A 27,572-nucleotide genomic window follows, 5' to 3' on the forward strand; every position below is an offset into this window, starting at 1 on the left:
AGGTGGCTTTACATTGACAACTTTAGAGGGCGCTTTGTCCAGAAAGCGCCCTCTAAGGTGGCTTTACATTGACAACTTTAGAGGGCGCTTTATCCAGAAAGCGCCCTCTAAGGTGGCCCTTTTATGGACCACTCCAGAGGGCGCTTATTTTTGAAAGCGCACTAGAATGTGGCCCTTAAAGGGCCACTTTAGACAGCGCTTTCTCCAGGAAAACAAAGCGCTGTCTTTACCTATGCCAGCGCCACTTTAGAGGGCGCTTAAAAGCGCTGTTATAGGCCAAAATAAGCGCCCTCTTTTCCCTTATTTGGCGTAGTGTGGCATTATTTCCATTAATAGCTTTGTCTTTTTGCTTGAGAGTGACCTTTATGCCATTATTTCCAATATTAACTTCCTTTTTCTTCTTGTTTGGGCATGTTTAGTTTTATTTTATCGAAATCGTTACATGAGTCATGGCTGAGTCAACGAGGTTGAGTTGATCTCCTGACCTAGGGTCGAGCCGACCTTTTGAATAGATGAAATGACCCTCTTTTCGTAAAGGTCACACTACTACGTCAACCACGACTGTTGGAAAAGGGATACCACCACGACTGATCAACCGTTGTGAGGTAAGGGGTGATTGTATGTATGATGCTTTCCACCACGGTCGTGCGATTGTTATTATAAACTAGGTAGCACGCTACCTATCACAATAATTACTTTAAACAACCATTGTGATATTCCTAACGCATAACATTTAATAATGGTTGGTATAAACAACCGTTGTGATATATACACTGAAGTTTATTATAAATCATGTGGAATGCTTATTTATACAATGCTCACTAAAAATATAACCTTTCAATCTTATCTAGAACGTTATAATATGATAAATTAAGTTATATCAGAAGAACAAATTCAGATTTAATGCTAGACAAGAGTTCTTCAACTCCTTATCTACATTTTGGTCTTTAACGATTAGAACTTTGTTTAATGGTCATGGTTATTTAATATCCCCTTCCTTCACCTCTAGTTTAATTTGCAAATATTATTTACTTTTCAAACAAATTAGAGGTGGGGAAATGGACGGTTGAAGAATTACAAGCATTAAATAAAGATCTAATTGTTAAAGAACGAAATGCAGATAATGAGCTGTAGAATTCTTGTCTAGAATTGAATGTGTACTTGTTTTCTAATATAACATTATCTATCATATTATAACTTTCTAGCGCAATTTAAAAAGTTATATATACGGTAAGGGATTGAAAAAACACTCAAACCACATAAGATATAATAAACTAATCTTTTGAACAAACATAAACAACAACATTCATCAACAACAAACCTTAAACAACATACAAGATATAATAAACAACTCTTATTAAAAACAACAAAATCATTAACACATAACATAAACTACATACAACATACAACTTTTATTATTAATAATAGCAACAACAACATATCAACTCATAGAACGTTTCAGAACGTACATGTCCCATAATGGCATCCACAATGAAATGAGGATGAAGCTGAAGTGTGAGTTGCAAGCTTGTGTTAATTTGAATGGAAGTCATTCTGGGTCTTTCACACAAGTTTGCAGCGCTCACTTTAACTTCATCATCGTTATTGAAACAAGCATCCTTATTTACAAGTAAAAACAAGCAGAACCTGTAAGGTAGCCATATTGAAAGTTCAAACATTATGAAACAAGTTATTGAAACATAAACAATAATACATAAACAAATTTTGAAACATAAATTATTGTGAAGATGAACCTGTAAGGTAGCCATTTTCTTTTAATGCAATAAAGGTAATCCTTCGAAGAAGACGAGTTCGCTGCATAAGTTTGGGGTTTCCATATGAGAGAGATGAGTGACAAAGATGTTATGATTTGTTTTGAGAGAGACGAGTGAAAGAGATGGTATAGTTTTGTTTTGAGAGACATGGTTGTCATGTACTAAAATGAGATATAATTTCACTTATATATAAATAAGTAACACCTTACAACATGGTTGATAATATGAACCGTTATGAAATGATTACACCTTACACCACATTGATTATAAGAACTCTGGTGATATCCAATGTCAAGCCCATTATGTCACGATAAATGGAAAATTGTTGGTGTTAGGATTCGAACCCTTTCACTCCATGTATATTTCACTTTGGTTGTTAATTATGACCGTAGTGAAATGTCTTTTAGTAAATATCAACAAAAAGAAAAATGCCCAAAAAATAGTTATTACCACGGTAAACAGGACGACCATGTAAAATGGATGTTAACGAAAAGTCTATTTTATAGTAGTGTCATATCCACCAATAAGACTCAAGATCGTTCTGAGCATCTGTGTCCTTTTGCGTACTCCCTAGGGTTTAGCGAGCTCTAGGTTTAGAGGATTGAGGCAATTCATGTCATCATTACATATCTTTTTGTTATGACTTTTATGAAACAATTCATTCTTCTTTTAAAACCATGATTTTTCAATAAGATCCTATGCTATGAATAAAACATACGATATTTCAACGAACCTTTGGATATTCCATGCAGTGAGGATTCACCAATTAACGAAGAAAATCATTAATAATCTACATCAAAGGTGCTCTCATTGTAAAACTCGCATTCTTTACTATGTCATAAGTCCATTTTTCAATTCACAACTTCTTTAAATCATTAATCAAAGGTTGTAAAAAGACATCAATGTCTTCTTTTATATTTGATGGTCCCGATATAAGAGAAGTCAAATATATATAAGGTTTTGAAATTCAAATCGCAAGAAGGAGTTTATATGGTGTAATAGACAAATAAGAATAAGGGGGAAATGTTGTTTTATGATAAAATGAAATTGATAAATATTGGATGAGAGTAAATTTTATAATACATCAAGATATCTTGTTGCCAACTTGAAGTATGAGTACTTTTAAAATGGTAGTATCAGTACGATACGCATCCGTACTTATTTTTTTAATATTTGGTTTTGAATGAAATAGGTGATTTTTTCAAATATCAATATAGTATATTATAGTATATTTATGTGTTTTAATTTTGTTGTCGTTTAATGTTAACATTATTTTTGGTTTTTTTAAATTTTTAAAGTGGTATTTTATTATGAATCTAATAATTTAATTTTTTATTCATAAATTTTATAAAAAAATAATATTTTTTATTAAAGAATTCGTGCCTTTTTTTTTATTTTAAATATCGTATTCCGTATAATAGGTTGGCAATGATATCATTGATTGTAAATAGAAACAAGTTCGAATTAAGTCAATGTTTTAAGCCTTGACAACACCTGAGAGAGGCAGAGAATGAAGAAGCTGGTAGAAAAACTTATCCTAACAAATTAATTAAGCCTTGACAACACCTTCCTTTTGCTTCCAAAAAAAAAAGCTAAAAAGTTAAACTAAATATAACTGTTTGAGGTAACAAAACAAAGGAAAATGTGAATCAAGCTTATATATATGAAAGAGATTCCAAAACCGGTTGAAAGGCACATGACAGAAAATTGTGAGTGAAGACAAAGAACAAAAAAAAGTGATAACATAACATGAGAGACGGTTTGAGAGACGGCCATAAACAACCATTCTTAGCCGGCAATATGTAGTGGAATTGCCAGCACAATCTTTTCTAACCCTATTCTTTATCCTATCCCTTTAAATCACCCTCTTCATGCATTCCATGACTAAGACATTTCTTCTTAAATTCATCTTTTTTTACATCATTCATCTTTTGTTTTCAATGGCTAAACTGTCTCAACAAAAACCTCAAAAAAACAATGCAAGTAATAACAATAACGTTAGTGCAACTAACACCAAAGTGAAAAGAACAAGGAGAAGTGTCCCAAGAGATTCTCCAATTCAACGCAGCTCAATATATAGAGGAGTCACTAGGTTATATTGTCTTTCCTTTCATGCAACTTTGTATTTTATTATAACAGTTTTTACTATAAACCAAAGACTAGACACAAACAAGCAAGCATGAAATATGTCTAGTTTGATTGATCAGGCACAGATGGACAGGACGATATGAGGCTCATTTGTGGGACAAGAATAGTTGGAATGAATCGCAAAACAAGAAAGGACGACAAGGTTTATAGAGATAGTCTTACTCTTAACTTAATCCATATGTTCATCATTGATGAAGATATTACATATAACTAAGATGTGTTTCTTTTTTCTTGTGGCATTCTTCACGTCTGCATATGATTACTTCAGTCTACCTCGGTGCTTATGATGATGAAGAAGCTGCTGCACATGCTTATGATCTAGCGGCATTGAAATATTGGGGTCCAGATACCATTCTTAACTTTCCGGTACACCTATTTCACAAGTTTTAAACTTTTTTGAAAAATTAAAATGAAACAACAAAGATTATCTTCTCAATTGTAGTTATGTAGTTACGAGAATCAGTTGAGAGAAATGGAGGATCAATCAAGGGAGGAGTACATTGGATCATTAAGGAGGTATGTTATGATAATAATATCGGTCATGCTAATTTGTGCCCTAAATTACCCCAAGTTTAACAAAGCATTAACTAAAAATGTTGCAGGAAAAGCAGTGGTTTTTCTCGCGGAGTTTCTAAATATAGAGGCGTGGCGAGGTTCGTATCCAACTAAACTCTTTTTTGTGATCATAAAACACAAAGCTTAATTACTTTACTTTTCTATGCCCTCAGACATCATCATAATGGAAGGTGGGAGGCTCGTATTGGGAGGGTTTTTGGCAACAAATATCTTTATCTTGGAACATATGGTTAGTTAGTAGTTAGTTAGATTTTTCAACGGTAAGCCCTAGCTCCAATCAATTATTAATGATGATATATGTATCCTTATTTCGCAGCTACGCAAGAAGAAGCAGCCACAGCATACGATATGGCAGCTATTGAATATCGTGGACTCAATGCTGTCACCAATTTTGATCTCAGCCGTTATATTAAGTGGCTTAAACCTAATCACAGTGATAACAACAACAAACTTATTCATAATTCTAGTAATAACTTAATCTCTGACACCAAATTCATCCCAAACATGATGATGAGTAATCAAAATGAGTCATTTGGAGGAGAAGAAGAACTAGTACAGCCTCGGCCAGCTGGCACTACGTCGGCATTAGGTCTTTTGCTTCAATCGTCAAAGTTTAAGGAGATGATGGAAATGACAACTGCTGCTGATTTGTCAACACCAGAAAACTCATATACATTTCCTGATCACATTCAGACATACTTTGAGTCTTCCACTGAAGATGAACATGAACATGGGGATGATTTATTCAATGTGCCCTCTTTATTCCATTCTCTTGACTTTGATCACGGCTTCAAGGTCTAGCTTCTTCATTTTTTTTTCATTGATTATATAACATACAATATAGAAGATTTAATTGCTGATCATGATATGGTGTCTCAAGAAGATTCTAATGTGAGGATATATGCATAATGAGACAGGTGGCAAGCAAAATGTTTAGTTTATTTGTCAGACTATCATCTCCTTAATACATTGAATCAAATTCACTTAGCTTTTAAATGTGTGGCTTGAATAGATTATATATTTAACAATAAATTAAATATTTAGTAATAAGTTATATACATCACTTGAATTGTGATATATTTTTTATAAATACTTGTAATAGAAAGTTGATAGGTATTTTTCTCTGGTATAAATAGGTATGTTGTATTCATTCAAAATAATAGAAAGCAGAGAATTCCTCTTTTGTCATTTGTTATTTTTTTCTCAATAATAGAGATATTTATTTCGTCAAATTTAATTTATCATTAAAAAAAATTGATATCAAGTGCTACTACAATCGCAAAATTTGATGTTAAAAATTTAATAAAAAAATAGCTTCAATTTAACGGGTGAAAATGCTTGTTCTCCTCACTCACTAAGAATGTGATAGGATGGAGAGAGAAGTTAAGCTGTCAATTGAATTAACATCTAAATATATAGGAGATCGCGATAATAAAAAAAAGCATATAACATATTAATATAATCACTATGAAGTAAAGTTTTGGGAAAGTCGATACATGATGAAGTCTTTTTATAAACATAATAGCATTAAAAAACAAATATATACAGGGCAATCTATCGTATCTCGAAAAAAATGATCATTTACGAAGCGTATCGCACACTCGCGGAAAATGTGTTCGAACAGAGTCGTCACGAATTTTATTTATTTCAATGAAGGAATAGGAAAATATCAATAAAACTTTTGAAAATAACATGGTCGTCACAACCATAGTTGAATTCGAGAGTCGATTATGTAAGGTATTAGCATCCCTAACGTTCGTTGTGCTCAGCGGGAACCTTTTAGTTAAACTTACGATTGAATGTTAACTTATGTCATTTGTTTTCTTCGATAGATAAAAGAGCGCAAAAGGAAATAAAATGGGTCGCTAAAAGGTTTTTTTTATTATGGTGCTTAACAAGATTGCGGGTCCCACTCCTACATATCCTCTGGTACAATGAGAAACTCAAAGCTTCGTAGTTCGGGGTAGAAAATGTTTTGTTTGTTGGTTGATTTTTATCGAAAACTATTTGGTCTCAATAATGAAAAATATTGCTTACCCAAAACGGTTTAGAGGAGTGGACATTTGCATCACATCAAATGGATTTCTAAATATCAACATTCGCGAGAAAAATGTCACTTATCTCAACTCACACATTTACGGATGAAATATTGGTTTGCATCATCTGAAGACGAAATATCTTTGGATTAAAAGAGTTTAGATTTGTTGAATGTTTTATAAGTGAATGACGAGTGTTTGATGACAGCGAGACGCAAGTCTCGGGACCAATCATTCGGGATTCCGACAGAATACTAGATTTCAACGGTCCTTTTTCATTTAAGATATTTAAGAAATTTGTTTGATGGACAATCAACACTCAATAAGAAAAAGATGCAAGCCTTAGAATTGATTGTTCAAGTGTTTCATCGGAATGTTAGACTCTAACGGTCCTTTTTAGTTCAAGTTTATTAAGTGTTTTAGGAGCGAAAGAATGAATGACTAACCCAAAACGTGTGTCTCATGACCAATTATTTGAGGGTTCTACAAGAATGTTAGACTCCAACGATCATTTTCTTTCGCGTTTGTTAAGAAAAAAGTTTTAATATTGCGTTTGATTTGAGAAAAGTCAATCGATGTTGATCGGGGTTTGATTTGCATAGAGAGAAAAGATTTGAGAAAATGGTTTTGGAGTGGTTTAAAAACTGATGGGATTTTGAAAATTAACTTGATTTTGAAAGATTGATTTTATTATGCAAATTTTATCTTGTTTAACAATCAAGGTCTACATACAAGATTACATACGTCATGCAATGACATACAATCAAATATGTCATATAATAATACAATTAATAAGTAACACACAAGGCATGCAAGCATTCATCACTCAATTTAAAGGTTAAATAATTCAAATCATTATGAGTCAAAATTATTTATGAGTACTAAATCCTAAAAAAAATCGATGAACTTGCAAATGTGATCGAAAATGGGCAAACTTAACTCATGCATCTAGACAAAATGGACTCTTTTATCTTATTTATGGTTTTAATAAGAGAAGAACTAACTTGAAAAAAGAAACTAAAACATTATGTTTTTATTACTAAAAAGAAACTCAACATATTTTTGATTACTAAAACTCAATATTGTGAGAGATATTTTGCAGTAGGTTTCTAGAAGCTAGGTGGTCCCTCTTTGAACTTTGATTTTCACTGCCTTGTAAAAATATGAAATTACTGCTGTATTATTTTCATTTTTCTTCAATTTAAACTCAGTCGGAACAAATGCTCTGACTTTGACTTTCTTACTTCTTTATTTTGCTGCGTAATTGCTTGACATGTTGATGGATCAAACTTAGTTTGATCATTTGGATTATGATTTGTGAAGTAATTAACTGGTTTGCTTTCTTGATGATGCAGATTGGTTATGGCTATATTTGGACAGCTGGATGTGATGATGTACGTAAACCGGTTTTGCAACCTGAATGATGAGACTTGAACTGGTTTCATAATATGTAAATATATACTAAGAGTACAATGCAATATGATTTAGTTAGTAGATTCACCTGTTTTTTTAGTTTTTAGAATGTGAACTAGCTTAAGAATGTAAATGAGGTTAATGTTTTATGGATGAATTTATGAAATGTAAATGAGTTTATGAATGTAAATGGTTTAATGATGAATGAATGAATGACTTTATTTAACTATCAACTAGAAGGATGGAATTTTTTGTTAAACTCTAAGCAAATAAAGTGGTAAAAGAAAGACTGAGAATTGTGTGGTGAGGATTGAGAATTGTGTGGTGAGGTTTTTAAGCTTCAAAATTAAATTTATAGTTCCTTCCTATCTCATCTTTGGTGTTCTTCACTTGACTCAAACAGGTTTGAAATATTTTATTGTTTACAAGTTTGAAAATTTATATAAGTTTAGATGAATATGTGACTTTTATTTTCTCCTTATATACAGGTGGCGGAACTGAGGGGAACGTGGGAAAGCCACGGCCATCCCTCAATTTTATTTTATTTTAATTCATATATATTAAATTACTAAAACATCCTTATTTTAAATTAAAATTAATTTTTATCTTTTATTTTTCATTTAAAGTTAGGTTAAAATACAGATAAGGTAAAAAGCTCATACATTTCCTTTCTTTTTCATATGGGTTTGCTGCCGGCACCGGAATCGGAACAGATTAAAGTGATCGGCATCTAACAGGTAAAAAACTTTATTCATTCTTCTTTTATAAAAAGTAACAAATTAAAGTGATTGCTTGATTTGTGTATTTGAGATTTTTAGGGTTCTTCTTTCTTGATTCGTTAAAATAATCTATATGAGGTTTATTAAGCCAATTCATAACACTGTAATTTACAAATATAGTTATACACTGTAATAAGATTTATTTAATCATTATTGCTGCTAATTTCTAATAGTGAAGTTACCGGTATTTGAAAACGGATTAAAGTTGATTAATTAAGTTTATTAATTTTTTTCTCTTTTAATTTTTATGTTCTCTAAATTGATTTTTGGATCTGATATGATATTATAGGAAGAGTAAAGATGAATAATAGAAAAATTGATTCTTTTTTCAAAAGGAAAGCATGTGAAACTGAAAGAGAAGAGAGAGATGAAGAAATTATAATCCCGACATCCGAATCTGAAACAGTTCTTGACAATTCAACAATTGAAGAGCATCATGGTTTTGAAAATTCTTTGGAACGCGATCCTGGAAAGCGTCCTCCGATTTGGCAATATCCATCAAATCAAGACTTCAATTGACACTGTTCGTTGGTTAACACTACAAGCTTGTGCTTTTAGGGGTCACGACGAAAGTAACAAATCAAGAAATCAAGGTAACTTTCTTGAGTTATTGAAACTTTTAGCATCCTACAATGATGAAGTTGCAAAAGTTATGTTGGAAAATGCTCCACAAAATTGCAAGTATACTTCACATCAAATTCAAAAAGAGCTCTTGCAAATTCTTTCTAATAGGGTGAAAAAGAGTATTCGTGAGGAAATTGGTGATTCCAAATTTTGTATCGTTGTTGATGAAGCTCGTGATGAGTCAAAAAAGGAACAAATGGCTCTTGTATTAAGATTTGTTGATAAAGTTGGTTTAATACAAGAGAGATTTTTTGATGTGGCACATGTTAAAGACACCACATCTTTAACTCTTAAGGAAGCAATATGTGATATACTTTCTCGACATAACCTTGACGTTTCTAACATTCGTGGCCAAGGGTATGATGGTGCTAGCAATATGAGAGGAGAATGGAATGGTTTACAAGCCCTCTTTATGAAGGACTGTCCTTATGCATACTATATTCATTGTTTTGCTCATCGATTGCAACTTGCATTAGTTACATCATCAAGAGAAGTCAAACCTGTTCATAAATTTTTTGAGAAGCTGATCTTTGTTGTGAATGTTATTTGTTCTTCTACAAAGTGTCACGATGAGTTACAAGTGTTGGTGTAAGCCCTAGAGGCCAATACTTTTGGTACTTGTATCGAATTATTTATTAATAATAAAAGGCATTTTCTTTATTATGGTTGATTAATAAAGTCCCTAGAATAGATAGTCCGTTTAATGTATTAAGTGTGACTTAACCATGAGAACACATTAAACATAAGGGCACTATTCTTAAAGTATCCGTAGTCGAGCTTTAATGTGAAGTGGGATAACATTAAAACATTAAGACTATTATGTTTGTAGACTGATGATCACATCTCATGGATCATGGATAAAGAGTTATCAAGTCTTAAACATAGGTATGAATATTAGGAGTAATATTTATACCGGATTGACCCGCTATGAGAATACTATATAGAAAGTTATGCAAAGTGTCATAAGTTATTCTCATGGTGATAATAGTGTATATCACTCTTCGACCTGAAACCACTATGGATCCTAGATGTAGAGTCGAGTGCTTTATTGCTGATCCAACGTTGTCCGTAACTGGATAACCATAAAGACAGTTGATGGGTACTCCACGAAGCATGCTGAGGGACATGAGTGTCCTAGATGGAATTTGCCAATCCTGCGTAACAGGATAAATGTCTATGGGCCCAATATTGAACTGGACAAGGGTGACACGGTCTATACCTTGTGTTCAATATAGACATAAGGGCAAAGGGGTAATTATACACATAATTATTATCACAGGAGGTTTTGTCAGATCACATGACATTTTTGTGACTTGGGTAGCAGTGATGTGTTGCTAGATACCGCTCACTGTTTATTATGTTAAATGCGTGATTTAATATAATTGCCAACGTCGCGAAAACCTATAGGGTCACACACAAAGGACGGATTGATAAGAGATAGAGTAACTAAGGAACACCGTAAGGTACGGTGCACTTAAGTGGGAGACGAAATATGGTAAGGTACCAAATACATAAGTGATTTTGGGCATATTATAAGATATGGGCCAAAATACACTTAAGTGGGCTTTTTAGCTTGAAGCCCACACAAGTGGTTCTATAAATAGAACCCCTTGGGTAGAAGCATTGTCATTCCACTCCACTCAGACAGAAATTCAAGTAGAGACTTGGAATTTTGTTTCCCTCTTTCTCTCACTCAAAGCCTTCATTCATAACAGCTAGCACTGCGATTGAAGGAATCCGTTCGTGTGGACTGAGTAGAGACGTTGTCATCGTTCAACGTTCGTGATCGCCCCGTGGATCTGTATCAAAGGTTTTGATCACTATCAGCGATCTGCACCAAAGGTTTGAATCGCCACAAGAGGTAACGATTCTATCACTGATCATGCCCATTCGTAAGGATCACTAAATGGAGAAATTTTTAAATTCCGTTGCGCCTTGGATGGCAATTCTCCTACAGTGGTATCAGAGCCACTTACGAAACCATGAATCTGATAACTGTTTTTGTTCTGTAATAATATGATTAAAGACAGAATGAATCAAAGGTTAAATTGAGATCGATCAAGTTACATATATGTGATATATGTAACCCTGATGCAAAATACATTATATATGATATAGTGTTCTTGTTTCGTTCATTCAAACCCTCGATGATTGTTTTCCTTTGAGCGATCAATGGTCGTTTGCTTCTTGATCTGACATTAGTATGGTGAAGCAATGACGTGTTGATCAATCATACTAAATTAACAATCGAGATGTGTTTGACGGTCTGAAATTGGTGCATCAGGGTTAGTGACGACACAAGGGTTGTGTTGTCAGAGAGTTATGCGATTGGGGTATGACTGCACAAGAGTTGTGCGTTCTAAACACTTTTCCGAACAGTGTTAACCGGTTAACGCGTATGGTTAACCGGTTAACGCAATGCGAAATTAAAATTTTTAAGTTTTCAAACAGTGTTAACCGGTTAACGCATTTGGTTAACCGGTTAACGCAAGGCGGAAAACAGTTTTCCAAGACATTTTCAAACAGTGTTAACTGGTTAACGCATTTGGTTAACCGGTTAACGCAAGGCAGAAAACTTTTTTTTTTTTGATTTCAAACAGTGTTAACCGGTTAACGCATATGGTTAACCGGTTAACGCAAGGAAATTTTCACCCGTTCGGCTAACTCAGTGCTTTAAAAGTGTCAAGTGTTTATACGAAAAGCGACATCGATTTTAAATGAATTGTTCATTAAAATGTGATGATCGATCGTCGAAATTTAATTTGATTTTAATTAATTAAAGGAATTAATAATAATAATAAAGTATTTATTATTGTCTTGTGGTGATCGGTTATGGCCTTAGTTTTCCTTTGTTTTGTTTTGAGTTTTTAAAATACGACCTGCGTGTCGTGCCTCTCTCTTAATCTCTCAAATGTAACTTCTTTTCTCATCTCACTCCCTCGTATGTAAAACGAGTTTCTTTTATGTAATGTAATGATATGAAGAAAGCAAAGAAGTCAGTGCCAAAGGAGGACAACCTTGAAGATCTTGCTTGGAGAAACTTAGATCATTGTAGGTTAGCTTAGGTTCTCTCATTGGCTTGGGAGAACAACTGCGCTAGGGGCCATAACTGTTTCATTTTGTTTGTATGTATGTTGATGCATGTGAATGTATGTTGATGCATGTGAGAGACGGTTTATATGATAAACAAGCCGGTGAGATCAGAAAAATTGCAATTCCCTCAAAATAAATATTAAGTTTATGCTTTCCAAGTCTTAACACTCATCAAGACTAGTAATGGATAATGTAGGTTTCGCCTACGCGAGGTGCATGATCTATATATTAGTAAGGTGCGATGGGATAATTGTAATATCCAACTGTTACAACAATGGGTCAAACTTAACTAAACAAATTATAATAAGATTATATATATGTTTAGAAGCAAGAGTTGGGAATAATCCATATGATGGATTAGAATAAGGAGTTATTCACCCAACTGAAATTTTCGAGAGTTGTATGAGATACAATTGGAAGGAGTTCCTACCTAAAATAACCTAGTTTTGTGTAATCCGCCTACGCGGACTTAGAACGAAGTGAAATATGGATCTCGACCCACTAGAAAATCTTCCAACGGGATTTTCCGAATCAAATGATGAGGGTCATTTGTTTTGAGTAAAATAGTGGGAGCATATTTAATTAAAGGCCTAATTGAATATGTCAATGATACTTATATTTTCATTAATCCTTATGTAGATTACCATGACAGCAAACACCTCTAACAACATCTTGCGATCAATCCTTGATAAGGAAAAATTGTCTGGGACAAATTTTCTGGATTGGCACCGAAACCTGAGGATTGTCCTCAAACATGATAAAAAGCTGTATGTCTTTGAGACACCTGTTCCTGAAGAGGAACCTCCTAGTTCTGCACCTAAGGCAGAAAGAGATGCTTATAAGAAGCATGTTGATGATGCCAATGAAACTGCTTGTCTCATGCTGGCTACCATGAACTCAGAATTGCAAAAGCAACATGAGAACATGTCAGCGTTCGATATGATCGAACACCTGAAGTTGCTCTATCAAGAGCAAGCAAGGCATGAGAGGTTTGAAGTTTCAAAAGCCCTTTTTCAAAGCAAGTTAGCTGAGGGAGCCCCTGTAGGTCCCCATGTACTCAAGATGATTGGGTATGTGGAAAACCTTGAGAGATTGGGTTTTCCCCTCGAAAAGGAACTTGCAACTGATTTGATCTTGCAATCGTTGCTAGATAGCTTCAGTCAATTTGTCCTAAATTTCAATATGATTGATATGGACAAATCTCTTCCTGAACTGCTCGCCATGTTAAGAACTGCCGAGCAGAATCTGAAGTCAAAGGGGAAGTCCATTCTGATGATCGGAAATGGAAAGAGACAGAACAAAAGGCCCACTAAGCAGAGTGATAAAGGGAAGGGCAAGGAAGTTGCCAATCCCAGACCCACTGTTGCTTTAAAGCCTAGTGGAGGCATAGCAAAAGAAGGCACCTGCTTCCATTGCGGTAAGACCAGACACTGGAAGAGGAACTGCCCAAAGTACCTGGAAGATAAGAAGAATGGAGTAGAGACTTCAACTTCAGGTATTTTTGTTATTAATTTATCTACTTCTGCATCATTGGTATTAGATACTGGATGCAGTTCTCACATTTGTACAAATGTGCAGGAACTAAAAAGGAGTAGAAATTTGGCAAAAGGTGAAGTCGACCTACGAGTTGGCTATGGAGCAAAGGTTGCTGCTTTAGCCGTAGGAACTTTTGTATTGACTTTACCTAGTGGTTTAATAATTCAGTTAGAGAACTGTTATTATGTACCTGCAATTAGCAGGAATATTATTTCCATTGCTTGTTTGGACAAGTTTGGTTTTTCATTTATAATAAAGAACAATTGTTGCTCAATTTATTTGAATGATATATTCTATGCTACTGCACAAATGAACAATGGACTATATGTCCTTGATCTTGAAATGCCTATTAATAACATTAATACAAAAGGGTGAAACCTAACGAGTTAAAACCAACTAGGTAAGAATATTAAAAACTCTTCGATCAGATCGAAGTGATGAGTATTTAATCCTAGGGTTTTATGACCATCTGAAAGAGTGTGGGATCCTATCCCAACTTACTCCTCCTGGAACATCCCAATGGAAGGGTGTATCTGAGAGAAGAAATCGAACCCTGTTGGACATGGTCCGATCCATGGTGAGTCACACCAATCTTCCAAACTCCTTTTGAGGACATACACCATTGACATCAGCTTACACACTTAACCGTGTTCCATCCAAAAGGTTGAAAAGACACCATATGAGATATGGAGTGGTAGAGACCACATATGTCTTACATGAAGATTTGGGGTTGCGAAGTTTATGTGAAACGACAAATTTCAACTAAGCTTGAGCCCAAATCTGACAAATGCTTATTTATGGGGTATCCTAAAGAAACAAGAGGATATTATTTCTACAATCCTTCTGAGGGCAAAGTGTTTGTCGCTCGAACTTGAGTTTTCCTAGAAAGGGATTTTATTTCCAAAGGAATCAGTGGGAGGAAAGTAGAACTTGAAGAAATTCAAGAATCACAAAGTATCGATACACCTATGGAGGAATTAGAGCAGGAAACACAAGTAGTTGTGTAAGAGAAACCTGCTCAAGTAGAACAAGACCAGCGTAGGTCAGGCAGGATACGTCACCTACCTGAGATATATGGATATCTGATCAAGGTGATGTACTACTCATGGATCAAGATGAGCCTGTGACCTACTCATGGAATCTTCGTTTTGATGAAACAGAAAAATAATATGGATTCATCAAGAACGAAGAAGAGCCTTGTGTCTACAAGAAGGTTAGTGGGAGCATGATCATATTCTTGGTATTATATGTAGATGACATATTACTCATTGGAATCGATATCCCTACCCTGCAACAAGTAAAGTCTTGGTTGGGGAAATGCTTTTCTATGAAGGACCTAGGTGAAGCAGCCTATATATTAGGAATCAGAATCTATAGAGATAGATCACAAAACTGCTTGGCTTAAGTCAGAGTACATACATAGACAAAATGTTGAGACGCTTTAATATGAATGATTGCAATCTGATTATGTGTTTTGCTTAAATGGTGGCACTGTGAGCTTGAAAAGTTCAACGCAAGATGCAGTTGCTGATTCTACAACTGAGGCCGAGTATATTGCGGCCTTAAGTGCAGCAAAGGAAGCTGTTTGGATCAATAAACTTGGCATTGTCCCTAGCATTGTGGATCCCATTGGTCTCTATTGTGATAACAATGGTGTTATCGCACAAGCTAAGGAGCCTAGATCTCACCAACGATCCAAACACATACTTAGGCGTTGTGCGAAAATATGTAAAGTACCTACACTTGACAATATAGTTGACCCACTGACAAAGCCTCTTGCGCAGCAGAAGCATGATGGTCATACTAGATCAATGGGCATACGGGGTATGCCTGATTGGCTCTAGTGCTAGTGGGAGATTGTTGGTGTAAGCCCTAGAGGCCAATACTTTTGGTACTTGTATCGAATTATTTATTAATAATAAAAGGCATTTTCTTTATTATGGTTGATTAATAAAATCCCTAGAATAGATAGTCCGTTTAATGTATTAAGTTTGACTTAATCATGAGAACACATTAAACATAAGGGCACTATTCTTAAAGTATCCGTAGTCGAGCTTTAATGTGAAGTGGGATAACATTAAAGCATTAAGACTATTATGTTTGTAGACTGATGATCACATCTCATGGATCATGGATAAAGAGTTATCAAGTCTTAAACATAGGTATGAATATTATGAGTAATATTTATACCGGATTGACCCGCTATGAGAATACTATATAGAAAGTTATGCAAAGTGTCATAAGTTATTCTCATGGTGATAATAGTGTATACCACTCTTCGACCTGAAACCACTATGGATCCTAGATGTAGAGTCGAGTGCTTTATTGCTGATCCAACGTTGTCCGTAACTGGATAACCATAAAGACAGTTGATGGGTACTCCACGAAGCATGCTGAGGGACATGAGTGTCCTAGATGGAATTTGCCAATCCCGCGTAACAGGATAAATGTCTATGGGCCCAATATTGAACTGGACAAGGGTGACACGGTCTATACCTTGTGTTCAATATAGACATAAGGGCAAAGGGGTAATTATACACATAATTATTATCACATAAGGTTTTGTCAGATCACATGACATTTTTGTGACTTGGGTAGCAGTGATGTGTTGCTAGATACCGCTCACTGTTTATTATGTTAAATGCGTGATTTAATATAATTGTCAACATCGCGAAAACCTATAGGGTCACACACAAAGGACGGATTGATAAGAGATAGAGTAACTAAGGAACACCGTAAGGTACGGTGCACTTAAGTGGGAGACGAAATATGGTAAGGTACCAAATACTTAAGTGATTTTGGGCATATTATAAGATATGGGCCAAAATACACTTAAGTGGGCTTTTTAGCTTGAAGCCCACACAAGTGGTTCTATAAATAGAACCCCTTGGGTAGAAGCATTGTCACTCCACTCCACTCAGACAGAAATTCAAGTAGAGACTTGGAATTTTGTTTCCCTCTTTCTCTCACTCAAAGCCTTCATTCATAACAGCTAGCACTGCGATTGAAGGAATCCGTTCGTGTGGACTGAGTAAAGACGTTGTCATCGTTCAACGTTCGTGATCGCCCCGTGGATCTGTATCAAAGGTTTTGATCACTATCAGAGATCTGCACCAAAGGTTTGAATCGCCACAAGAGGTAACGATTCTATCACTGATCATGCCCATTCGTAAGGATCACTAAATGGAGAAATTTTTAAATTCCGCTGCGCCTTGAATGGCAATTCTCCTACAACAAGCTGCCCAATTAGAAGAAATTGCTTATTTGTTAGAGATTGATGAGATTGTAACTGGTAAAGGTGCAAATCAAGTTGGTACATTGATACGAGCTGGAGATACTCGTTGGGGATCACATTACGATTCAATTTCTAGCTTGATAAACATGTATGAAGTAACTTGTTTAGTTTTTAAAAAAATTGTAAAAGATAGAGGGAGTTATGCTACACGTGAGGATGCAGATAGTTGTTACAATTACTTGAAGGCATTTGATTTTATATTTATTTTGCACTTGATGAAAGAAATCACGGGAATAACAGATATGCTTTGTCAAGCCTTAGAAAAAAAATCAAGATGTAGTTAATGCTATGAACTTGGTTCGTTCAACAAAACATCTTATTCAAGGTTTGAGAGAAAATGGTTGGGATATATTGTTTACTAAAGTGGTATCTTTTTGTGAAAAGCATGGTATTGAGATTCATGATCTTAATGATGTTCATTCAACAACAAGATTTGGACGCTCCCGTCTTGAAGAGAATCAAGTCACAATTCAACATTACTTTAAAGTTGAAATCTTTTTCACTACCATTGACAAACAGTTACAAGAGTTGAATAGCAGATTCAGTGAGCAGACAATGGATTTGTTAACTCTTTCTTGTTCTTTATCTCCTAAGGATGGATATAAAGCTTTTAGCATTGATACTATTTGTTCTTTAGTTGAAAAATAGTATCCTATGGATTTTAGTGATCAAGAGAAGAATAATTTGCAATTTCAACTCCAACATTTTCTATTTGTTGCTCGTCAAACATCAAACTTGAATAATTTATCAACTATTCAAGAACTATGTTCATGTTTGGTTGCATCTGGACAGGCTGAAACTTACTTCTTGATTGATAGACTATTTCGTCTTATCATGACTCTTCCCGTTTCTACGGCCACAACTGAGAGGTCTTTTTCAGCAATGAAAATTATTAAGACTAAGTTGAGAAACAAGATGGATGATGGGTTTCTTGGAGATAGCATGACAGTATATATTGAAAGGGAGATTAATGCAAGCATTAGTTCGGAGTCAATTATTGACGATTTCAAGTCACTCGGAATGCGTAAAGCATTATTTTAAGATAGTTTTAAGTCGTGTAATTTAAATTTTTAGTAATTAACTTTGTATTTATTTTAACTTTAATATTTTATTTAAAATACTATTTACGTTTTATTTATAATCTTTATTTTACGTTAGCGGTCATCCCAATTTTTTTTATCTAACTCCGCCACTGCAAGAATTGTTGGAAGAGTTTAGATTCTGTTCTTCTTCTCATCAGGTAAGTTCAATGTTATGTGGTTATAATTTATATTTTTAAGAATCCTCCTGTTTAGAATTAAGAATCAGTCAAAAATGAGAAAGAAAGGAGAGGAAGAAATCGGTGGCCTCTATGTCCAAGCTAGTAAAGTTGGTTCAATTTAAAGTAGGATTAAATAAAACACACTGTAAAATTTATCTTTATCTTTGAGTATGAAGAATTAATTCACTTTGGAAAACTTTATAAGTTGATAGCACAACACATGCTATGAAAAAGTTACTAACATATTCTCTATTTGCTAAAGGAAATAAATGCTAAATGAAAAAGTTGATAGCACAACACAGTAAATGAGTTTTCAGTGTTTATCTTTTTGTTAAGTCAAATAAATGAGGGGCAACAACATAATAGAATGATAGTTAGAAAAATAATGTAAAAATATATATTACTTCATGACAACTAAATATCAAAATTAAAATTTTATTTGTTTTAAAAAGAATCAAGATCTATGCAATAACATAAAAAGTAATCACATTTTAAAATTGAATAATTCATAAAATCAAGATCTATATAGCAGTAGTGCAGGCAAACAAAAGTACAAATTGACTTTTGATATGTGTACTTGCTTTTAGAGACCATCAATTTTTAAGATTCTAGAACTTATCCAAGGAAGTTTTCACTAATAAAAGATATCCATTCAATATTACTTCTCAATTTTTTGTGGAGAAAAAATCCAATTTAAGTCACATATATTAGTTTATTCGTTTTTATTGAATTTTAAATATATTAAGAAATTATTTTGAAAAACATGATTATTAAATTTATATTACAGTAATTTATTGTAAATTATAATTAAGAGAATGATATGAATTAATCACATATAAAAATATACAATTTATTTAAAAGAAAAATGCATGCTTGTAAATTAAGAATAACATTCGTAATTTTGTCAAACTTTAGTTATCTAATGAATAAAGGATTGAAAATGCTAGTTGGTATATTAATTTAATTGTTTTTCAAATAATCTTTTTAATTTTTTTAATGCGATTGTACAAATTTATATGATTTTATTGTTTATATCAATTTAAATATGAATGTTCTTTTTTAGACATTATTCTCAATATTTTTATTATACTCTCTAAGGTTACATGTTTATTTTAAAGTTGAAATTTATGAGAATATATATATTTGGAATAGTGATTTTTTTCTTAGGTCATTTTTGCCAAATATGAGAATTTTTTTTCGTCTTTTTCAAAGGTCGAACCCGTGACCTCCAATGGAGATTAAATATTATATTTGTTTATTTAAAAGGTGGAAATAGGATTTTGGAGGTGCCATATAAGACTATAGAATGATGTGACACAAAGGAGTAGAATTCTTAACATGTGTCGCCATATAATCTGAAGCTTCAGATTTAATATATTATATAGATGATTCATATAGATACAATGTAATCTTGGATGCGAAAGTGATATGTTAGGTAAGTGATTCAACATGGTTTAAAATGTGGTATGCAAGGTTGAAAAAAAGATGATTCTTACTCTAAGATGCAAAGTTAATCTCTTTTTTTTTTACTTCTATTTGGTCTTTCAAAAATACAACATATCCATAATGAATAGTATGCAAGGTTATGAATGAGATGTAAAATTAAGTTAGAATCATAAATGGGAAGGAGGACTTAGAAATTTCCTTATTGAACTATGAATTAATCCTAAAATTAATCTTAGAGATTTATGGATATATAAATGTGAATGTACACTTAGATGTATGACTAAATGCAATATGACTAAATAAGGGCCACATTCCTGACTTTTTATCACTTCTAACCTAATAGCTGGTGCATGTCAATGACTATAGAAAGCTATGACCAAATGTGATGGTCATAATGCCATGATGCAAATGTCCTGAATTGGATGTAAGCAATGGGTGAACATGATTATTATGGCTCTGATGATTAGATGATATGCAAAAAGAAAGAGGAGAAATTGGGGTATGACAGTTGCCCTATTTAATTATCTTTGGCCAGATAGCATGAATGACCTTAGTCTTCATGATATCAATGGGATAAGGTAATTAAATATAAAAAGATCCAAATTTTATCCTTTGGTATAACAAGATGATATGTTATGCTATAAATGTATGAATCCTCTTGCTGGGAATATGGGATGTGAAACAGACTCTGTAGGGATTATATGTTGTAAGGTGGCAAAGAGGTTTGTTGGGGAATGATGGGGATGTGTGGTAATGATGGTTCACATGGAGTGAAAAGGATGAAAAACGGTGAAAGACTCATTGGGTGTGACAAATTCGCTGGAGAAAAGACACTAGCTAGGGAATATATGAAGTATTTGGAGATTCCTAAAAAGGAATTCATCCAAGATAAGAAAAAAAACTGAGGAGTCCTCTGACAAGAAGATCATCGACACAAAACTTTGGAGATTCTTCTACATGAATCAATCCAAACAAAAAAAATATTGGAGTTTTCTAACTGAAAATCATCCAATCTTATGGGGAATGTCTTTTAGTGAAAGAGTCAAAGATGACGACTTTCTAGGAAACATCAGGACAAACAAAGCATAAACCTTGAATGTGCCAGACAAAGCTAGACTTTAACCGAAGACATCAGTAAAATAATATCAGCTTCTAACGGAAGCTACTAGAGACAGACTAGGCTTTAGGCCGAAGGCATCAGTAATATATACTAGCTTCTAACAGACAGTTCCAGGAACAAAAATGAACTTTAGACCAACAAAAACCGAACTAGGGTTTGTGGGTGCCAAAATGAAATTGGACTTTGTGGTCAAGGGATAAACAACGAGACTTGGGTTAATGCAAATGAGTGTGACGTGCACTTCGGCTATGCATGATTTGAATTTTATTTTATGCATGATATATGAATAATCATGATATACAAATGTTGATATTACGCAGACTGAGAGTATGGAGAATGTTTATGGAGGTTTTGATTCCTCAAGACCAATAACTCAACCAAATATTTGTTGGATGCATTCAAAGGTGAAACTATCAAGTTTGACAGTTATAACTAGACAAAGAGATTCTTCTGGAGAATTGATGAGGATTATCCCATGGAGGTTCCTGGTTCGGCAATCCATGAGTGTTTCTGCAACCTTGAGACTTTCGGGAGAAATAAAAGAGTGTCCCTTTAATCCTCGCACATGTTAAAGTGATTTCTGTCTTCTTTCAATGTGTTTATTATTTCTTTAAAGTTCAAAAATCATCATTAACAAATAAATGATATTTTGCATAACAAAGAAAAATAAATGGTTCAATATGATGACTTAAAAATCATTGAAGGCGAGACGATAGCCTATGAGAGAGAATACGCATTCATGAAAAGGGATTGCACACTCATCGTACTGACTACATATCCTTTTATCTTCAATTGGAGGAAACATTCCTTAGTCAGTCGTAAGACCCACGCCAGTCACAACTTGGTCAAAGACATCTTCGCGAATAAAAGCGGAAACAATCCTCAATATCTATGGATTCACCTCGTCTCTTAAAATATCCTTATCACCCTTCTTGATTGAGTTTGACACGATCATCATAATTAAAATATATTGTGAAAGAAAATGAATGCAGGCACAATGTAGCAAGAAAGAAAAATCAAATACTCGTTATCTTAGAAACCCTAGAAAAGGGAAACAGGAGAAAAAGAATAATGTTGAACTTTGGAACTCATAGGAAGAAACAACCAACCACTCAAGGCCAATGCCAACGAACGAAGTTGTCTGAACTTGATCCAACACTTGAACAAGAACGCTTCATAATAAAAGAAGCATAAATACTCTCTTTTGTAGGTCGAACAATAGAAAAGGTAAAATGATGCTTCAAAATCTCTTTATACTTTACTCAAGCGTTGAGAATCATACGATCACCCTGCATTACCAACGGCTGAGATCTCCTCGAAAAATGATTCAAATTTTTTTAGTACTCTCAAGAAAGAGGAACATTATTACTAGCTAGCGTATGGAGACGTGTCATACATTCCTAGTATCGCATTACGTCTTAAAAGGGAGGCATTTAATGCACCTATTCCTAAGAACTAAAATGTCTCATCTAGAGCTTCCACGTCTAGGAATTTTGTGGCCAAATAAAGTTACGTCTCACAAATCCTCGCCCTGCAAAGTAGAAATAGTGGCTTGAGGGACTGTTATGCCCAAAGAGAAGAAGACCCAACAATGACGCAACGAAGCATTTGGCGCAAAACAGATAGACTCTGTTCTCCTACCGAACAGGAAATCCTTCCCAAGAGTATGTTGTCAACCGTCTAAATCAATCTAACGACTGACCGAGTTCCATTTCGTCATGCATGTAGTTACAAACTATTTATCCTATTTAAAGAGGAAAGTGTGTCACTTCACATATATTGAAACCTTTTCTCATTCAAACTTCACATTTCACTCTCAAATTAACTTGAGTGTTGAGATATTAACCTTGCTGGTTAATCACTCTCCACCGCATAGAAAATTCCGAAGCACCGTAATAGACTATGAATTCATAATTTTCCATCACTCTATTTCCAAAACCAATAATAAAAGGATGCTCCCAACAAAAAAAAACTTCCCATAAAAGTCATACAAACTCCATAAAAACCACACTAAGTGGTAATCATTCTCAACCATCACACTAAAGGATTTGGATCCTCTCCAATTTTTATGATTCAACCTTCCCTCCTTTTTGTAATTCAATGGATTTGGATCCTCTCCAATTTTTATGATTCAGCCTTCCTTCTTTTCGAAATTCAATGGTTGATACATTCACACAAAAATAATGGTTCATGAGAGACAAATAAATAAAGAAATGAATGACTAGAATTTGAGCATGATGGAAGCATGAGATAAATGGGAGGAGAGGATCCACACTAAAATAGTAAGATATGCCAATTTGTCATCATTCAAAAGCCAGAAGCTAAACTTCAGAACATTGAATAATAATGTAATGCAAACAAACAAAAAAACAGTACCTACTTCATTCTTCATGATATGCTTTATTCACCCTACATAAAAAACCAGTCTCTGGTGACCACGTGCCATGACTTTCCTATCTCATACTCCTTTTTTTCACGTGGTTCCATTCTTACCTCAGATATCTTTCTTTCTTTCAATTCTCCTAGTTAAAAACATGCAAACTAATTATGCATACATAAAATAAAATCCTACATAACATAAATGCATATCATTGACCATTAAATATAGAAACTCCCAACCCAATTCTGAAGTTAGTCACTGATATGATATTTATCTGTCTTGTGTGCTAACAGAATCCAAACATGAGTTATCAACCCTCCACCTCTTCTTATTTGTTCTGAATGGTAATCAACATTGCAATTAGCTGCAGCATAGCACAACATCTCCACCCACACACTGCATATCACTTTCCATCTATTTTCTCTAACCATCAAATTCCTAGCCAGTCTTTGAGCATCCCTCAGTATATGCCATTTTGATGTCACAACAGTTTCTGATTTCCTTTCTGATTTTGAGTAATGTGGAACTCTTTCCATTCTCAATATCCTACAAGCTTCTTTTTCATCTTTCACTGATTCCTCTTGTTCTAGCAACAATGACTTGAGTTTCTCACACGCGTGTCGAAAGATTATGTTACTAGTTGTCATTGAAAGCATATGAGGACGCAGCGCCAGAAGGTACATCATATAATCTGACAATGATTTGGCCATTTGGATTTTGGTGTAACTTGCGGCATTGTGATACTGTGTACTAGTTTCTGTATCAGAATAATAGCATATATCAGTTGCAATGTGCCATATAGTAATGCTCTTATCAAAATCTCTTTGAACACTCCACTTCAAATCATTGAGACAGTCATATCTTCCGAGTGACCAATCTCCCCTATGATTGAATGGCTTCAGTCCTCTCTCTCTATCAATATCTTTCATTTCTTCAACCATCAGAACTTTCAATTCTTTCGGAAACGCTACACGCCTCCTGTTTTTATTCTTCTTCAACACCATATCGATCCCCCGGAACTTGAGAATTCTTCCACACTTCAATGGCTTGTCATGATGGATGCAAAATGTCATCAAGTTAAACTGTGCCAAAGTATTTGACCACCTTTTCCGATTTGTCGCTCTCGGTCCAAGAATCCTTAGGCATGGGATCATGAATGGAAGGTGCTGGTGCTTGATCATTTGAACAATCGCCCAATCTGAGAACGGTAATTGCGCAATCTGGTATGCCTCCAAAACAACAGCTCCTCCTAATACACCAGCTATAAAACAGGCTTTCAAATGGCTCGAAAAGTTTTGTTGAAATAAAACTGAAAATCCACACAATGTCATAACTAAATGGGAGAAGCTCACAACGCGAAGAATAAAACCTGCTTTGGTGTAGATTATAGGGGCTTTCGTGTATAGCACGTCATACATAAAGCTGAGTTCTGCATCAGTGATGTGGAAGATATCCTCCGGATCATAATCATCAATAGACATCCACGGTAGAGAATCGTACAGTGGTTGATATAGCCAGTTTTCGCGGTGAGGCTTCAACGAGATAAAGCGGTAATAAGCCTTCAAGATCAATTCAATATTTGGAATATCATCCGGAAGGAATCGGAATAAAGAAGGCATGTTTGCTTCTTGATCATCAATCTCTTGAACTGTTATTATGCCGGATGTTTTAGTAAGAGCTGACTTGAGAGTCCACACAACTTCTCCATACTTTATGAGCCCGGAGACGAGTAACGGAAGGTAAAGATAAGAGAGGAGTGAATGTGTCCAGCTCTTTACAATGATCCAAATCACAACAGCTACTTGTAAAACAAGGGTAAGAAGTTGCCTCAAACCCAACCTGTTGTCTTCAATTGAGTATGCAGTTATGGCATCTGGATTTCCAATTTGAACTAGGAGTAGCGGCGCAAACAATGCCTTGAGTTCGCGTCGAATGTTGCGCTCGTCTGGATCACTTTCGGGTATTTCAGTGAGTTTGCCTATGATGATTTTAGCAAATGAAGAAGAGAGCAAATAGGTAAACCAAACTGTGAGCCTTATCCACATACCTGGAATGTCCTTTCTCCGGCTGCCGTATACGGTGAGGATGACTTGAATTGTGAAACTCAATAGCATTAGTATTTCTAAGCCCCATAGATCCCATAGGTCTTGAAGTTGTCCTGGGATGAAACTTATGTGCATTCTTTTTTGGTCTTTCTGTTTAAATCTATGAAATGCTGCACAAGACAAACATTGGCTCTATATGATTTATATTAGTTTATGATCTTCTTCCCATTTGAGCTGACCACAAACAGAAGGCAATGTCAGAAGACTGAGTTTTCTTAAACAAGATGATTTACATAAAACATATATGAATTATAGGTTCTACTTTGGTTTGATGATCCTTAACTTGTCCTATTTTTGTTCATTCACGTTCACCGGTTTTTGATGCTTGCTTTAGTAAGAGGCTAATGCCATATAATATAACAATGCTTTACTGGATTTCTCAAACTCCAATGTTTCTTTATTATGGGAAGGTATGTCACGTTCATTCTTAGGGAAAGTAACTTCTTTTGTTCTACTGGATTTCATTGTTTCTTTTAGTGCAAAATCATGTTATGCTAATAATTTCTCATTGTTGTGTTTTTCTTAATAACTTCAGATGGTGACAATTAAAACAAGATTGGGAAAAACAATAAGGGAAAAAAATGTTTCCTTACTGCATAAGCCATGTCTTTTTTTAATATACTTGTATAATATTATCCATTTTACTGGATTCAAGTGTGAGTAGTTAGTAGTCACGTCACATATGGAACACTCTGGCCTGGCCCAGATATACAAACTATAAAACTTCAATTGTCTTTATAATGCTATTGAGGTGCAAAAGCATCACAAGAGAGAAATGTCTCTTTACTAGGTTGGCACCCTAAGAACAAAAACTAAAGGGTGAACACAATAGACCAAGAATATGAGATATCAAATGAAAATGAAGAAAATATTTAAAGGTGGTTCTCAAACATTAAAATTATCGACAATAATTTCAAATTTTGTATTTTTAACTAGTATCTAAGATTCAATAACAAGTGTTGGCAACCTGACCCAGTATTAAAATCGGTAGATACAAATGTCGTTGACAATTTACAGGATACGTAAACTATATATTATCAAGAAACACAGAGAATAGTATCAAAAAGAAAAATTCATATACATCTGAAGAATTATATGAAAAATCATCCAAAGAATCAAATGATGAACCATCCAAAAAATTGTCTAAAGAATCATATGAAGAGGTAAATTTTTTACATGATTCTATATAGTCCGAGATATACCTATAATAAAGTTGGTTCAGGTTATGAATCTAAAATCAATGCTAATTTTTTTAATAATATTGACAATACAAATATGTCTTCATAGAATATCATGAAAGCAAATGAGAATTTTGCATGCTTCATATTATTCCAATAATTATAGTTTTAGTTGGAGATTGAAATGTAAAGTGCAATCCACTAACACAAAATACCTAAAAATATATGGGTATCAAAAGTGAAAAACTAAATCTCTTTTGCATAAATGTTTCACAACGTTAAAAGATAATTACAAAATCAAAAAAGATTTTCCGAAGTATTCATCCAAAAAAATTGTGCCAATAGGGCGATATGGTTCAAAATTATAAATATTGTAAATGAATACTAGCAATAAAGAAATAGATTCTAAAAAAATTTCTTGTATCAAATGGTTTAGAGAGCTGCAAAATAAAGAAAATTGTCGCACGTATCAAGTGGTTGCGAGTTTCTACTATGATATAAGTTTTTCACGGATTTGGCCCACGAACCATCTTACAAATAGATTGGAGTTTACAATGGCTATCCTTCAAACCAACACACAGTTTAATACCAGAACAATCTCAAACCAAACAAAAGCTTTTAAAATCATGCTAAGCTCACAGACAAAATGTGAGACTTTAACAGACTGGTCTCATAAACGAAATAGAGGTTTTATCACGTTCAGATCAACAACCAAAACATAGCTTTTTAATTGATTTAGCTCTTAATCAAAAAAGGCATTCTCACAAGAGAGATATTACAGGAATACCTTACATCTGAACTAAACCA

General features: G+C 34.2%; 2 protein-coding genes across 2 annotated transcripts; one reads left to right on the forward strand and one right to left on the reverse strand.

Moving 5' to 3' along the window:
* The first annotated feature begins 3,715 nt into the window (after positions 1–3,715).
* Positions 3,716–5,300, forward strand: LOC127089666 (AP2-like ethylene-responsive transcription factor At1g16060). The gene is made up of 7 exons (XM_051029366.1): positions 3,716–3,867; positions 3,983–4,065; positions 4,192–4,289; positions 4,366–4,439; positions 4,526–4,576; positions 4,652–4,728; positions 4,816–5,300. Exons 1-7 carry the CDS (start codon positions 3,716–3,718, stop codon positions 5,298–5,300), a joined length of 1,020 nt encoding a protein of 339 aa, XP_050885323.1.
* An 18,433-nt stretch (positions 5,301–23,733) lies between these two features.
* Positions 23,734–25,596, reverse strand: LOC127089682 (uncharacterized). Its single transcript, XM_051029368.1, has one exon. The coding sequence runs from the start codon at positions 25,594–25,596 to the stop codon at positions 23,734–23,736; it is 1,863 nt and encodes a 620-aa protein (XP_050885325.1).
* Between the last annotated feature and the right edge of the window lie 1,976 nt (positions 25,597–27,572).

The sequence above is a fragment of the Lathyrus oleraceus genome, chromosome 1 (genome assembly GCF_024323335.1).
Source record: "Lathyrus oleraceus cultivar Zhongwan6 chromosome 1, CAAS_Psat_ZW6_1.0, whole genome shotgun sequence".
NCBI lineage: Eukaryota > Viridiplantae > Streptophyta > Magnoliopsida > Fabales > Fabaceae > Lathyrus > Lathyrus oleraceus.